The sequence below is a fragment of the Zeugodacus cucurbitae genome, chromosome 5 (genome assembly GCF_028554725.1).
Source record: "Zeugodacus cucurbitae isolate PBARC_wt_2022May chromosome 5, idZeuCucr1.2, whole genome shotgun sequence".
Classification (NCBI taxonomy): Eukaryota; Metazoa; Arthropoda; class Insecta; order Diptera; family Tephritidae; genus Zeugodacus; species Zeugodacus cucurbitae.
The window spans coordinates 5,248,006-5,261,312 of NC_071670.1; the positions used below are offsets into that span (position 1 = coordinate 5,248,006).

Here is a 13,307-nt window from a genome sequence, read left to right on the forward strand (position 1 = left end):
ACAAACCAAAAATATTAAAACACAAAATAAAAAAAAATAAAATGCAACAAAACAAAAAATAAATAAAAAAAATAAAATGCAACAAAACAAAAAAAAAATAAAAAAAAATAAAATGCAACAAAACAAAAAATAAATAAAACAAATATAACAAGAAACAAATAAAATAAAACAAAACAAATAAAATATTTTATAACTTATAAAAATACAAAAAATATTTATTTATTTGTGAAAAAAATTGGTTAAGTAAGAAATTATAAAATAATAATAAAAAATATTTAGCTTCAACGAAAATTGTTTAAAAATATATCAAATCTAAAGATATGAGATTACATTTCACGAAATATTTGTATACTATAGTGACTAATAAACATTTTTTTATGTCATAAAATCCGTATTTATTTACACATTTAATTAAACGATGTAACAAACCTTAGTTAATGTTTTAGTTTTTCCATATTAATAATACATTATGTGTTCTTTGCGAGTTTATACATGTTAACGCATATACATAGATACAAAACGATTTGAGTTAATGCATATAATCACATGGTTACATATATAGTACATATAAATTCTAATATATAATAAATCAAATTTATGTCCATGAGTGTAGTGTTTGTTGAAAATAAACGAAATTTAACAATACTGGTTACGAAGCAAGTATAGAAAATATTCAACAGTTTAACTGTAAATGTAAACAATGAAAGAGAGTCACAAATTTCAGATAACTCAATTATGTACGAATTGGTGCGGCCAAGCTGTGGACATAACAAAAATTAATACCAAAAAATTATTAATAAAATGTAATAACAACAAACAATGCTATATAAAATGCATACCTATGTATTCTTATGAAATCGCTAGCTTCAATGGACATATCTTGTGGGGTTAAGAATACGAATTGCCGATTCGGACGCTTTTGTCCTTCCAATTTCAATAAACGTGTCATATATTCGCGATTCACCTCATCCTAAAGCGTTGCAGAGTTATAAAATTCGATTCAAATTAATATTTTTCATTTAATAATATAATATTTTTTTTGTTAATATATTTTCTCACATACCGCAAACACATCGTATTCATCAAGAAAGAAGAATGGATGATCTACACAGGCCCACAGTGATATTAGAAATGCGACCGTGGTATATGAGCGTTCACCACCCGATAACGAACGCGTATTTGTAACAGCATCGGCGATGTGACTGTCACGTGGCACCACAGATATCTCCATTGTCTGCTCTTTGTGGTTGACCTCGATGTTACCGGTAAAGCGACGTTTACTTAGCACATTCTGTGAGACGATTTGATGAATGGAGAGTAAGCAAACAATTAAAATAACAAGAATTAGACAAAATAAAAAATAAAAATAAAATAAATGAAATGAAAAAAAAATAAATAAAAATAAAAAAAAATAAATAAAAATACAAAAAAAAAATAAATAAATAACAAAATATTATTATTAACAAAAAATAAAAATAAAAGCAAATTAAAAAAAAAAAATATTAAAAAAACAATAAATAAAATTTAAAAGATTATTATTTATGTAATGTAAAAAATGAAATGTAAAAAAATCAATAAATACAATTTAAAAAAAATTAAAAGAAATATGTATTAACAATCATAAAAATCACTTACATTAAAAGTATATTGCAGCATGGTGATCATGTGGCCCTTAAACTGCTTCACAAAATACATACGCCGTGAATGGGATTTCTTCAATTGCGCAATGACAATTTCGAATGTCTTCAATGTACTCCGATCAACGGAGAGTTTACGTTTCAAACGCTTGATTTCCTTCTCTAATTTGTCCGGGTCTTCTTTTAACGGGGCACCTTGCTTCAATTTCACTTCACCCAATTTGATTTCATCCAGTATCTCGTCGGGCGTGCGTTCTGTCTGCACACGTTGGCCACGCTTTTGCGCCTCTGCCATTTGGCTTTTGAGCTCTCTTAACTTGTTGGCTTTTTTTGTCTGTGTGAGTTGTTGAAAATATTTTTTTTATTATATATATTTTGTTGCTTTATTATATATATAGTATTTTATATATATTATTTAGAAATTCACCTCTTCGATTTGTATACGCTCGGCAATGCGTCTCTTTTTATCTTCGAATCTCTGAAAATTGTCGTGCATGGTGCGCATGTCGATTTGTAATTTATTTAATTCATTCTGTGAAGAAATGATAATTAATATATAGTGAGAGGAAGTATTTTTGTTTGGATTATGAATAGTAATTTATGAATTGTCTCTTCTGAACAATCGTACAAGTCGTCTAACGGAACTAGTTTAGAAACATTATCAAAGAGTCTATCCACTACAAATACGCTTAAGGTTAGGTTAGGATCACAGATCTTCAGGCGTCGATAAAGCCCTTTGTGCCTGTTACAAATTTGTTAAAATGGCAGTAAATATCTAAACGAGCCAGTTCATTTGGTTCGTCGACAATGGTGGTGCCGAAATTGTTGAGCTTCAGTCTAACAAAAGCTGGGCAGTGAAGGGGAAAGTCTAGATGTTACAATCCCGTCTTCCTCCAAGCAACATTGGCAATTTGCATTCTGAAGGATTTTTAGCCTCACGGCATGTGAACCCATTAGACAGTCCAGTCAAGGACCCCATCCACTCTGGATCAAAAGGATCTCGCAGTCACGCAGGTGCTGGTGCTCAGCCACCGCCTAACGGGCACGGACGAGGTCCACAGACGTAGTGCAAGAAAGCAAGAGGACAATGGAGCACCAGCCGGTTCCCAAACTGATGAGATTTCGGCTGAAGCGCCCTTACGTGCGTGCTCATCAGCTCTGCAGTTCCAAACTTTTCAGCTGTAACCCAGGCATCTCTTGGTCAGCTTTGAGCGTACAGATATCGAGCTTAAGGTTAATATTGCCGCTCTGCTAGCAGAGTAAGGACGCAATACGCTTAAGGTAGGTTAGGTTAGTTTAGTCTGGTAGGCCAGAAAGCCACATATAGACCAGTTTTGGTCCTTTGCCATACCAGATGATGTGCCGTCACGTAGTTAATGAGGAGTAGTCAAACTTTAGGATTCCTGTGCTTGACGCGAATTTCAAAGTTTTATGAGGTTTCACTAATGATATCTCTTTCAGATTATCTTCCTGATTATCGTACTGTGAAGCCCCAAAAGCTAAAGCCGTTGCCTTGCTAATGCAGGACAAACACACAAGAGATGCTCCATTGTTTCTCTGGTATCTTGCACTTGGAATTTCCTGCAGTCTTCGCGATCCATTAGCGCCATCTTGTAGGCTTGCGACGCCACTAGACTCTGACCAGGTACAAAGTAAATAAATATTTCTGATATTAATTTACCTCTTTCTCGCGTATATTACACTGCATTGCCTCTAGTTTGGATGTATGTTTGCGCATTTCAATTTCAACATTCTGCTTTTCAAGCTCAGCTTGTTCGCATTCTTTCTTCTTAGTCTCCAATTTGCTTTTATATTGCTGTATTTTACTTTCGTTTTCGGTGAGCTCGTTTTGCTGGTGTATAAATGAAAAAAAAAAAATTATAATAATTAAAAAAAATGTCTACGCAAGTGCATAGCAAATATTATTGAATTTACCAGCACACACAATTCATTCGTATTTGGATATTCGTAATTTTCCAAATCGGCAATACGTTGCTCCAGGCGCATAATTTTAGACCGATGACGTTGCAATAGTGCTTGCTTCTCTTTAGACTGCTCCAGCGAGATGCGTAATTCGCGTTCTGACTTTGCATAAACTTCTTGCAGTTTGGCTCTTTCACTTTCGATGGCACGGTAGTTGTCGCTAAGCTGGCTGCACAGCAAAGTATTTTCCAATAAAAGAAAATCAATGAAATTTTCAAAAAAAGCTAGATCACGCTAGAACACAAACATTACCTGATGCATTCGTCAACATTCATTTGTATCAGCCGTGCTGGGCGTATATTCAACGAGTACATACGATATTTCGGCGCCGGAAAGTACTCCAAAGCCGGTTGTGTGTCTACGATGATTTTACGTAAATTTTGCGGCACCTGCTCCTGTTGTATGGTCAAATGTTCGGCGGTCTGCTTGGTGTCCGTTATTAGTATGGTCTCAATAGCTAATTGATCGATTAGGCAATTCATGACGACGGGATCACGACACTGTATGACGTCATAAAGCAAGCGCGTACCGGGCGGTGGACGTACACAACCGCCGCGTACATCATGTACCTGAACATTAATATTTTTTTTTTGAAAATTCAAGTTTTTTTTTTAATTATTTGTTGTATATACATATATATAAATACAGTTGAACTTCCATAACTCGAACTCTTGAATTGGCAATAGAAGTCAAATTGCATACAAATCACCTTCCGTAACTAGGAAGTCTCTCTACTCGAAATTTTTTGTGGATTATGGTGATTCGAGTAATGGAACTTCAACTGTATTTATATATATTAACATACCCTATTCAAGAATTTCGCCGTAATAATTGTCACACGCATATTGGGACAGCGTTGTTGTATAATTGCATTCAATAGCGTACGATCGGCTGTATTATTCACGATGAAAGCACGCAACAAATCGGCAATTTGATTTTCAACAACATTACGATATTTTTGCTCAGGTACATCCAAATAACTGCCAATGGGACCGCGTGGTCGTTCACTAAATTTACGTGCGCGATATTGGCGTTCGATTTCCTCCAATAGTGTTTGCATTTCCTGACCATATATTGAGAAACGATTCTTTTTGTTCGCTTGTAAGTTGGCAATTTCGCGCTTGATGCCATCTGTTGAGCAAGGTAGGGGGAAAAATTAAAATAAATAAATAAAAAAATTTTAAATACATAAATAAAATAAATTTAAATAAATAAAAAAAATTAAATAAATAAAAAAAATGTAAATAAATTTAAATAAATAAAAAAAAAATGTAAATAAATAAATAAAACAAATTTAAATAAATAAATAAAAAAATTAAATAAAATAAATTAAAATAAATAAATAAAAAAAATTAAATAAAATAAATTAAAATAAATAAATACAAAAATTTAAATAAAAAAAAATTAAATAAATATAAAAAAATTTAGATAAATAAAATAAACTCAAATAAATAAAAAATTAAATGAAATATAATAAACAATTATTATAAATATTATATAAATATAAACAATAATTTAATTATGTAAGTATGCAAAAATGTTAAAAACCTAAATTTTAATACACCCAACAATATTTATTTGCACCACTCACCGAGTTTACGCGCTGAATTATCTACTTGAATTTTAATATTTCTGAATTCCTCTTCTTTTTGTGATTTATTCTCGACAAATAAGTCATGATCACGTTTGGCAGAGTCATTCATCGCCTTGTTTTCCGCATGCTCTTTGCGTAAGGTTGCCAGTTCGGCTTCATTGCGACGGCGTAGCTCTTCAACACCCATTGTTCTAATAAAATGGTTTTAACGTTAATTGCAACAAGTTCTTAAAATTAAATTTATTTTTTTATTTTTCTCTATACTAACTGCGAGCGTTGCGTAATATTCTGCTCCAAATCCACAATAAGTGATTCCATATACGTAATTCGTTTCTTAACATTCTCCACATCAATTTTTAGACCATGACATATTTTCGATTTTTCTTTCAAACGCATATTGATATCCTGACAGTTATTATTCTTTTGACTATACTCCGCGCGATTTGAATCGATGGCTTCTTTGCAGGCGCTATAAAATTAGAAACAAACATTTTTTTTAATAATTTATAGCAATTACAAAGTGTTTTTTAAGCGCTTACTCCATTTCGGCTTTGAGTTGACTTTCGATTTCGTTTTTGCGTTGCGCCTGCTCCTCAAGTTTGTCACGATCGCGCATAGCTTCGGCAAGCGCTTTTTCGATATCACTAACAGCCAATTCCAGTTGATTTACCAAAGACCACTGATATTCGGTCTTCTTTCGATTGTTTTCATGCTGTAATACATTTTTGTTTACATTTCAACTATAATTAATCGAAATTAGTTGCAAATTAAATTTACCTTAAGTTCTGCAAAAGATAATATTTTGCGGTGTTCGGTTTCAAGTTCAGTAATTCTCTTTTGGTCATGTTCCAATTTCTGGAATACAACAATACAAATTTGTTAATATTAAAAGTTGTAAACTAATATAAATATTATTGAGTATGGTAACAAACCTTTTCAATATGTATTAAGCGTTGTTTGTGGTCTTGATATTCATAATAGCATTTGATAAGCTGTTCTTGTATTGAATCTAGCTGGGTTGCTTTCAGAAATAGCTGATAATTCTTTTTTGGCTCCATACTGATAATGAAATGACATCATTGGAATTTAGTAGGAATTACACATGCATGTGTATATGTAGTATTGTTCTTTAGTGAATGTTTTTTATACTTACTCTTTGAGAAATTCACGCGCACTATCCTGATTCATAACAAACGCCGGATTGTCCACTTGTATATTGTGCATGTCCATAATACGCTTTAATTCATCAAATTTTTCAGACACAATACGTCCATGTGAACCCTTAATTTTATAATTACTTGCTGTTTGTGTAATGCTGCGTACAATTGTGATCGCATCACCATACACGTCCGGTCTAAAAGCCTCAACACCTTCATTGGAAATTGTGATTTCAACACGCGCCGAACTTTGACCATTACGGATTAAGCCTTAGTTAATGTTAACATAAAAAAAAAACAAAATTTTAACAAACATATCATTGCAATTCGCAATTTTCTGCGTTTTCGCACGCTATATTTGCAATTTCAGCCATTGCATACTGGAATTCACAAATGTATACTCACTATGTAATGATGTGGAACGATTGGTGGCACGCGCACGCCCACCCATACCCACTACCAGCGCAGCTAAAATAGCACTTTTGCCGCAACCATTGCGTCCGACCATAAAATTCACGCGCGGATGTAAGTCAATGCAGTAATGTGCGTGGCACATAAAATTTACCAAAACAACTTTTTTGATTTTCCCACACCTGGTACCGTCCAGCGCAATTTGAGAAGCTGACTATAATATAAAATTTAGTTATGAAATAAAACTGTTGCTCCACAGCACTTTATAAAGTGCTTACCAGCGTGCCCTCGCTACGTTTCAGTCTTTTCGCTTGACTGCATGTTGGGGCATCTCCTTGTGCCGCAGCTACGTTTTCACCATTTTCATTAGACAGCTCTTCCCTTCTGCGTTGCCGTGCACTGCGATGTTGTGTATTTATTGTTGTATTTGTGGAAACAGAAGACGCATCGTTATGGTCCTGTACGCGCCGTTTCCGACATAGACTCAAACTCATATTTTCAAAATGTCTATGATGTTATCACTTCGTTTTCTAGTTATGACCAATGACTAATTAATTAATAAATTAATTAATTGTTACTTTACACAATGCGGAAACACGTAATTGTTTTATCTGAAACGCAAAAAAAAACTAAACAATTTTTCGGCTTGACTTTGGCGCAAACCACTTTTAACTTGGTTGCCAGATTTTCGTATTTTGAAACAAATATATCGATAACAATTAAAATTTGTTTGCGTAATTTATCGAAAAATAATCGATTGTTTTTAAGCACTTAAACAGTTTTGAAAACAGAAAATATTAAAAATCTTTGTTTAGAGTTTGTCAAACAAAAATATTTACGTACAGTGTGGGACAAAAAAATAAGAATAAATAAAATAAAATATAAATAAATTATTAATATTCTATGGGAAATTATTTTTCAACGGCAACGTTGCTGTTAGACTTTTTTGCTTCAAGATAAAGTGGTATCTCTAGCGCAGCTGGTTAAATGGTGTTTTGGGAATTCCCCGAATACTGTCAATGTCACCTTCACACTATAAAAAACAATAAGAATTAGAAACTGAGGAATTAAATTCAAATTCGGCAAATTGTTGGACTTATTGGAAGATTTTCTTCATTTTATAATTTTTCATTGGTTGGCTTTTCTCTCAGCTTTAAGGTTTATACATAAATAAATACACCAACATTACTTTTTTTTAATTAGTATTGTTATTTTTGTTTATTTTAAATAATATAAGAAATTAAAGAACTCTTCATTTGAATTTAAATTAATAAAAAAACACAAATAAAACGAATTCACCACAACAATCGGCGATTTCCAAGCGCTAATCCGCCCAAAGATATGCTAAGCTTTCGAAACACCTCACACTTCAAATTTAATTTCAAAATTATGCTGTCTCGTTAATAATTATAAGTAAAAAAAATAATAATAAATAAATCACTGCATTTCTCTGTTTAAATTTTGCTAAATTACATTTGCGTATTAAAATAGTTTATTCAAAATTATATGCAAAACTAAAGTTGGTTTTACAAGTTTACAAAATTGTAGCATACGCCGCATCAAAAAAAAAAAATTTTCACACGATTTTGTTCATAACAAACACACATACACTCAGATTATCTAAAACATACACGCACACACACACACACAGAGAAGCATATGTTTACACTTAGTTATTATTTGTTATCAGATGTACAATGGTTTTGATGATCTTCAAACCATTTTCGTGATTTAGCAAATTCAGACACGGATCACTGATCTTTTCCTCCAACAATTTCAACAGCTCCAAACGCAAACACTGTATCATCTCGGCCGTTTCATGCGTATGCGCCTTCAATATGATCCAATCCTCCTCGAGAAGAAATACAAAATCACCACCATGCAATTCGATTTTAAAATCACTGCCAGCGAACAACACCAACGGCACCAGTGGCAACATAGAGCACTCACGTATGAATATACGCGACGTTTTCACTTTCTCCTGATAGATGAGGAACGGCGATTGAAAGCTGCCCACAATGGCGTTCACCGATGACGGATGTATTGCGACATAGCCGTCTTGACGTGTTTTGAAGCGCAAATCTTTGGCCGTATGCATTTTAGCCATAGCACCGCCCACAGTCGAGATGTAGCTGCGTTCCGGGGTGAGCACCTTTACAATGTTGGGATAGAGTGCGGCGTACAGCAGCGAAATTAGCAGACGATTGTTGTCACCATTTATGTTTAGATCGGCACCTGTGAAATATAAGTGATTTTTTAACAAATATATATTTGGGGTATTACGAATATCTATTACCAGTTAAATCGAGTATATTATCGCTGGCGTTCTTGCGTTTGCGCGGTATATTGATGGGCACAAAACCAATTGAGACGAGCAGTTCCAAGAACTGATATTTCACCTCGGAAATGGTTTCCAGTGTTTTCAAAGACAGAAAGTGCTCATCGGCGTAATTGCGGCTGGCGTAGAAGTTGCGACGCGACACATCCAACCATTTCTGCAAGTTCAGTTGTTAGTACAATTCGATAACATCAGGTGAATTTCACCACACTCACCTTGTAGGCCAACAACATGGTTAGGTGATCACTATTGCAAATAGCGAATTCACGTTTACGCTTCTCCGCCTCGGCGCGTTTATTAAACGGACTAACAAAGGGCGATTTGTGACTCAGACACGCCGCTATCGTTAGCACGCTGTCCAAACACTGGAAGATGGCGCCATATAACATGAGTTTACCGATACGCACATCGACCGGCAGCGCTGACAAGTGGTGACCCAATGCCGTCAAGTCTTGCGTCTCATCCAAAGCGCCAACATCCTGCAAACGTCGCACAGCCGAAAGTATATTCTCCTCTGTGGGCGGTTCTAGTGTGCGGCCCAACACTTCTAGCGTATTTTTGGCGCTGAAGCAGGGTAATGTTTTAATGCGCAACACCAGCTGTTCCAGTGGTACACGGTGTATTTCCGGTACGGGTTGTGAGAGGAAGTGATTGCGGAAACGATGGCCGGTGAAGAGATGTATACAAACGCCTGGCATGACGCGACCGGCACGTCCTTTGCGTTGCAGCGCGTTGGCGCGCGATACCCACACCAACTCCAGTGATTCCATGTTACGATTGGAATCGAAACGCTTCTCTTTCATCAAACCGTAATCCACCACGAACACGCAGTCGTCGATGGTGAGCGAAGTCTCCGCAATGTTGGTGCTCAGCACGATTTTCCGTTTACCTTTGGGGGCTGGTCGGAAAATGGCCGATTGCTCTTCGCTGGAGAGCGATGAGTGCAACGGTATGACAATGAAGTTACCGCTTCTGTGGCAGAGAGAAGAAGGGAGAATAAATGAGTAAATGCAAGGGAAAATCAGGTTAGTTGCAGTTACCTGTTACCAAAGAGTGCGCTATCGGCGAGCGCTTCATGTATGGTTTGAATTTCTTGCAGACCCGGTAGAAATACTAATATTGTGCCTTCTTTGGGCCAATTGTGCTCACCTTCCACAATATATTTGAGCACAGATTCCACTAATTCCGGATTGATTTTCATCGGTTCCATGAGGTAGATGCTTTTGCAAGTTTTCTTCGAATAATCTGTAAAAAAAAAAATAAAAAAAAATAAATAAATAAAAAAAAATAAAAATAAATAAAAAAAAAATTAACAAAAAAAAAAAATAAACAAAAAAATAAACAAAAAATAAATAAAAATAAGCAAAAATAGATAAATATTAGAAAAAAATTAAATTAAATTAAAATATAATCAGAATAAATAAATCTATATTTAAATAAACAATATTTAATATGCACCCACCACTATAACGCCCGTACATCTGCGCCAGGGTGAGCTTGTCATCTTTTATGCTTCTAGCTGGCTCGGCCGCTTCCGACTTCACATCGGAGTATTCCAGTTCACGCATTAGCTCCTCCTCTTCTTTTTTCGTTATTTTACGACAATACTGTGAATCACATTCCATTACATAATCACATACTTCCAGCACGTCCTCGAGAAATAATTGCTCGACGTGGAAGGTGCGTCCGGGTATATCCAACACTGGCGCACCACCAAAGTATTCCGAAAATAATTTGGCATTCAGAGTGGCTGACATGAGTATCACTTTAAGTTCGGGTCGCTCTTTGAGCAGATCCTTAAGTATCATGAGTAGAAAATCGGATTCTTCACTTCTTTCGTGCACTTCGTCGACAATGACATGCGAAACGGTACTTAGCATTGGATCGGCTGTGAGACGTCGTAAAAGTATACCGGTGGTGCAGAAGGTTAGACGTGTGGTCGATGAAACTTTATTTTCCAGACGTATTTGATAGCCCACCGTTTGACCCACACGTTCGGTGCGCTCGTCAGCTACACGCTCAGCCACACCGATGGCGGACAGACGTCGTGGCTGTGTGCACACTACTTCGACGTGTGGTATTTTGTTGGAATCTTTGAGTCTGGATGCTTGGAATAGCCAATTGTCGAGTATGAATTGCGGTACTTGTGTGGACTTGCCACAACCGGTCTCGCCGGATATCACAATGACCTAAAGTTATAATTTGCTTTTACCCATTATGTTAGTTATACAGAGATAAGAAAATACCTGTGATTTTTCGATTAAATCCAGTATTTCAAGCATTTTCTCGAAAGCAGGCAAATTACGACGTCCCAACATCATTTTACGATATCTTTCGTCTTCCTGTCGCTGCAGAAATTTACGCAGCAGCACACGATCTTCATTTTCGGTTTGTTTGGTGGAACGCTGTTGTTCGGCATGTGACGTCTGACCACGTTCATAGTGCGTAGGCAGTACTTCGGGCTCACCACCATTTATTGTGGCTTCGACGTCGCCATCATTGGCGAAAAGTGATTTGGCATCTGAAGGAAATGGATAGGCATCACCTTTTGGCAATTGTGTGTAGGCCTCTTCGCTTTGTATCGCCTCGCAAATGCTGTAGACACAACCCATGCCATCGGCGCAAATGCTGCGCGCCTCGCAATATAAACGACGCGCTACAAGTAACAGTATATCGCGCGGTAGATCGTGGCATGTTGTTTTGAGGTAGATAAACGGTGCTTCATAAGGGTATTTGGTATCGGGTGGAAACCGTATTTCAAGAAAGAACCAATCCTCTTCGTTGCCATCTAAGAAATCTGTAAGTGCGTACATACATTTTAACACATCCATTAATTTAGGTTTAAAAATCAATTATGCCTACGTTCGTTCTTTTTCTGCTGTCCCTCTCCTTCCTCCACAATGGGCGCTACATGCGCAAAGCGGCATTTGTTGCCGAACCGACAGGTGCCATTTTGGTCATAATTACGACAGCGCGCTTTGCCATTTACAGTTTGTTTCGCTTTTTGTTTTGTTGCTTTGTCAGTTATGCCAGAGCGTTTTCGTCGCTCTGACGGACTGTGTATCATTAAATGATCGATTTTGAATTTCAAACTCCAAACTGTATTTTTCTCCTTCTCCTCAAAAGCTTTATCATAAATAGATTCTAAGGCTAATAATTCGTCGTTACGCATTTCCAATAGTTCTTGTTTGCTTATATCATTATTCAAGAACTCATTAGCTTCGTCATCCGATTGCGTAACTGGTATACGCATATATTTACGATAGAGCAGCAACAAAGCAGCATCGGTATCATTATTACAATGATCAAAAGCTTCGGCGCAATGCAAGGGCGCGAATCCATAATTTTCTAATTTCAGTAAAGCGAAACGACGTAAACGGTCCTCCGGCGTTTCTGCCTTTTGACTGTCGGCTGAGTAGTTGGTGACGCTATGTACAACTAACGTACCACGATCTTCCCAATAAGCTTTTTTCATATGACTACCGCGATCGCTGTAAACTGATGCGTCATTCAGACGAAAATCGGGGCCATGTATTGCACGCAGCGTCTCCATGGTCATTTTTTGTGATGCCTCCGAGAGCCGCAATTCTTGCAATTCGGTCTTGACAGCCACTTTGGCAGGTGCGACTTTGATTGGCGCATTACTTAAATAGAAAATAAATAATTAATAAAGTTGCACAATTAACTATGAGTAACTAGATGAAAGTGCACTCACGTTGTACGCGGGTCGCAGAGTGGGCGCAGATACCAGTTTTCGTCTTGCTCAGGTTCCATGTTGTAGGCAAATAACAACTATGTATATATTGTTAGGTGTAAACAGTTAATTTCACTATATTTATATACAATTTAGCTATTATTGCAACTACTGGCGAAATAACCAAAATTATAAATAAGTTGAAAGTCTGTAATAAAAAAGCAACAACCAGCAGATATGCAATAAACGTGTCAGCAATGATCAGCTGCTCTTGAAGGGCGCATAGCGCTGCCGTATGTGTTTAATATTTATTTATTTGGAAAAAAAGAAGAAGAAGAACGCACCGGAAACGCTTAAAAAGGCAGTTGTATAATTAAATAAAATAAACAAAAAATTTAAACAAATCATAAATTAGATATAATAATATAAATATTTAAAGCAAATATCAGTTCAAAGTTTTTTATTTATTGAAATATCTTATTGAGTACATTTA

The 13,307-nt window shown here is 35.9% G+C and overlaps 2 protein-coding genes across 2 annotated transcripts; both read right to left on the minus strand.

Annotated features, from left to right (window-relative positions):
• Nucleotides 1-323: 323 nt before the first annotated feature.
• LOC105208539 (structural maintenance of chromosomes protein 6) lies at nucleotides 324-7,455 on the minus strand. The gene is made up of 17 exons (XM_011178437.3): nucleotides 7,061-7,455; nucleotides 6,777-6,996; nucleotides 6,368-6,641; nucleotides 6,147-6,273; nucleotides 5,992-6,069; nucleotides 5,754-5,926; nucleotides 5,483-5,683; nucleotides 5,212-5,405; nucleotides 4,426-4,751; nucleotides 3,873-4,189; nucleotides 3,573-3,789; nucleotides 3,319-3,489; nucleotides 2,065-2,169; nucleotides 1,636-1,971; nucleotides 1,064-1,291; nucleotides 840-970; nucleotides 324-758 (listed from the first exon to the last, which is right to left on the minus strand). The coding sequence occupies exons 1-17, from the start codon at nucleotides 7,274-7,276 to the stop codon at nucleotides 734-736; spliced, it is 3,339 nt and encodes a 1,112-aa protein (XP_011176739.2). The 5' UTR covers nucleotides 7,277-7,455; the 3' UTR covers nucleotides 324-733.
• Nucleotides 7,456-7,972: 517 nt separating this feature from the next.
• Nucleotides 7,973-13,086, minus strand: LOC105208537 (putative ATP-dependent RNA helicase DHX57). The gene is made up of 8 exons (XM_011178436.3): nucleotides 12,836-13,086; nucleotides 11,983-12,764; nucleotides 11,367-11,917; nucleotides 10,583-11,309; nucleotides 10,161-10,365; nucleotides 9,336-10,092; nucleotides 9,079-9,277; nucleotides 7,973-9,017 (listed from the first exon to the last, which is right to left on the minus strand). Exons 1-8 carry the CDS (start codon nucleotides 12,892-12,894, stop codon nucleotides 8,452-8,454), a joined length of 3,846 nt encoding a protein of 1,281 aa, XP_011176738.2. The 5' UTR covers nucleotides 12,895-13,086; the 3' UTR covers nucleotides 7,973-8,451.
• Between the last annotated feature and the right edge of the window lie 221 nt (nucleotides 13,087-13,307).

Bases quoted from the DNA above. Each gene is read 5' to 3' on its own strand.
- LOC105208537 (XM_011178436.3), bottom strand. From the start codon at position 12,894: ATGGAACCTGAGCAAGACGAAAACTGGTATCTGCGCCCACTCTGCGAC. The intron at 9,278-9,335 runs GTGAGTGTGGTG...CTGAACTTGCAG, and splicing joins CCATGTTGTTGGCCTACAAG to AAATGGTTGGATGTGTCGCG. The intron at 9,018-9,078 runs GTAATAGATATT...TATATTTCACAG, and splicing joins TAATATACTCGATTTAACTG to GTGCCGATCTAAACATAAAT.
- LOC105208539 (XM_011178437.3), bottom strand. From the start codon at position 7,276: ATGAGTTTGAGTCTATGTCGGAAACGGCGCGTACAGGACCATAACGAT. The intron at 6,642-6,776 runs GTGAGTATACAT...ACATTAACTAAG, and splicing joins TCGTTCCACATCATTACATA to GCTTAATCCGTAATGGTCAA. The intron at 1,292-1,635 runs GTAAGTGATTTT...ATCGTCTCACAG, and splicing joins TGCTGCAATATACTTTTAAT to AATGTGCTAAGTAAACGTCG.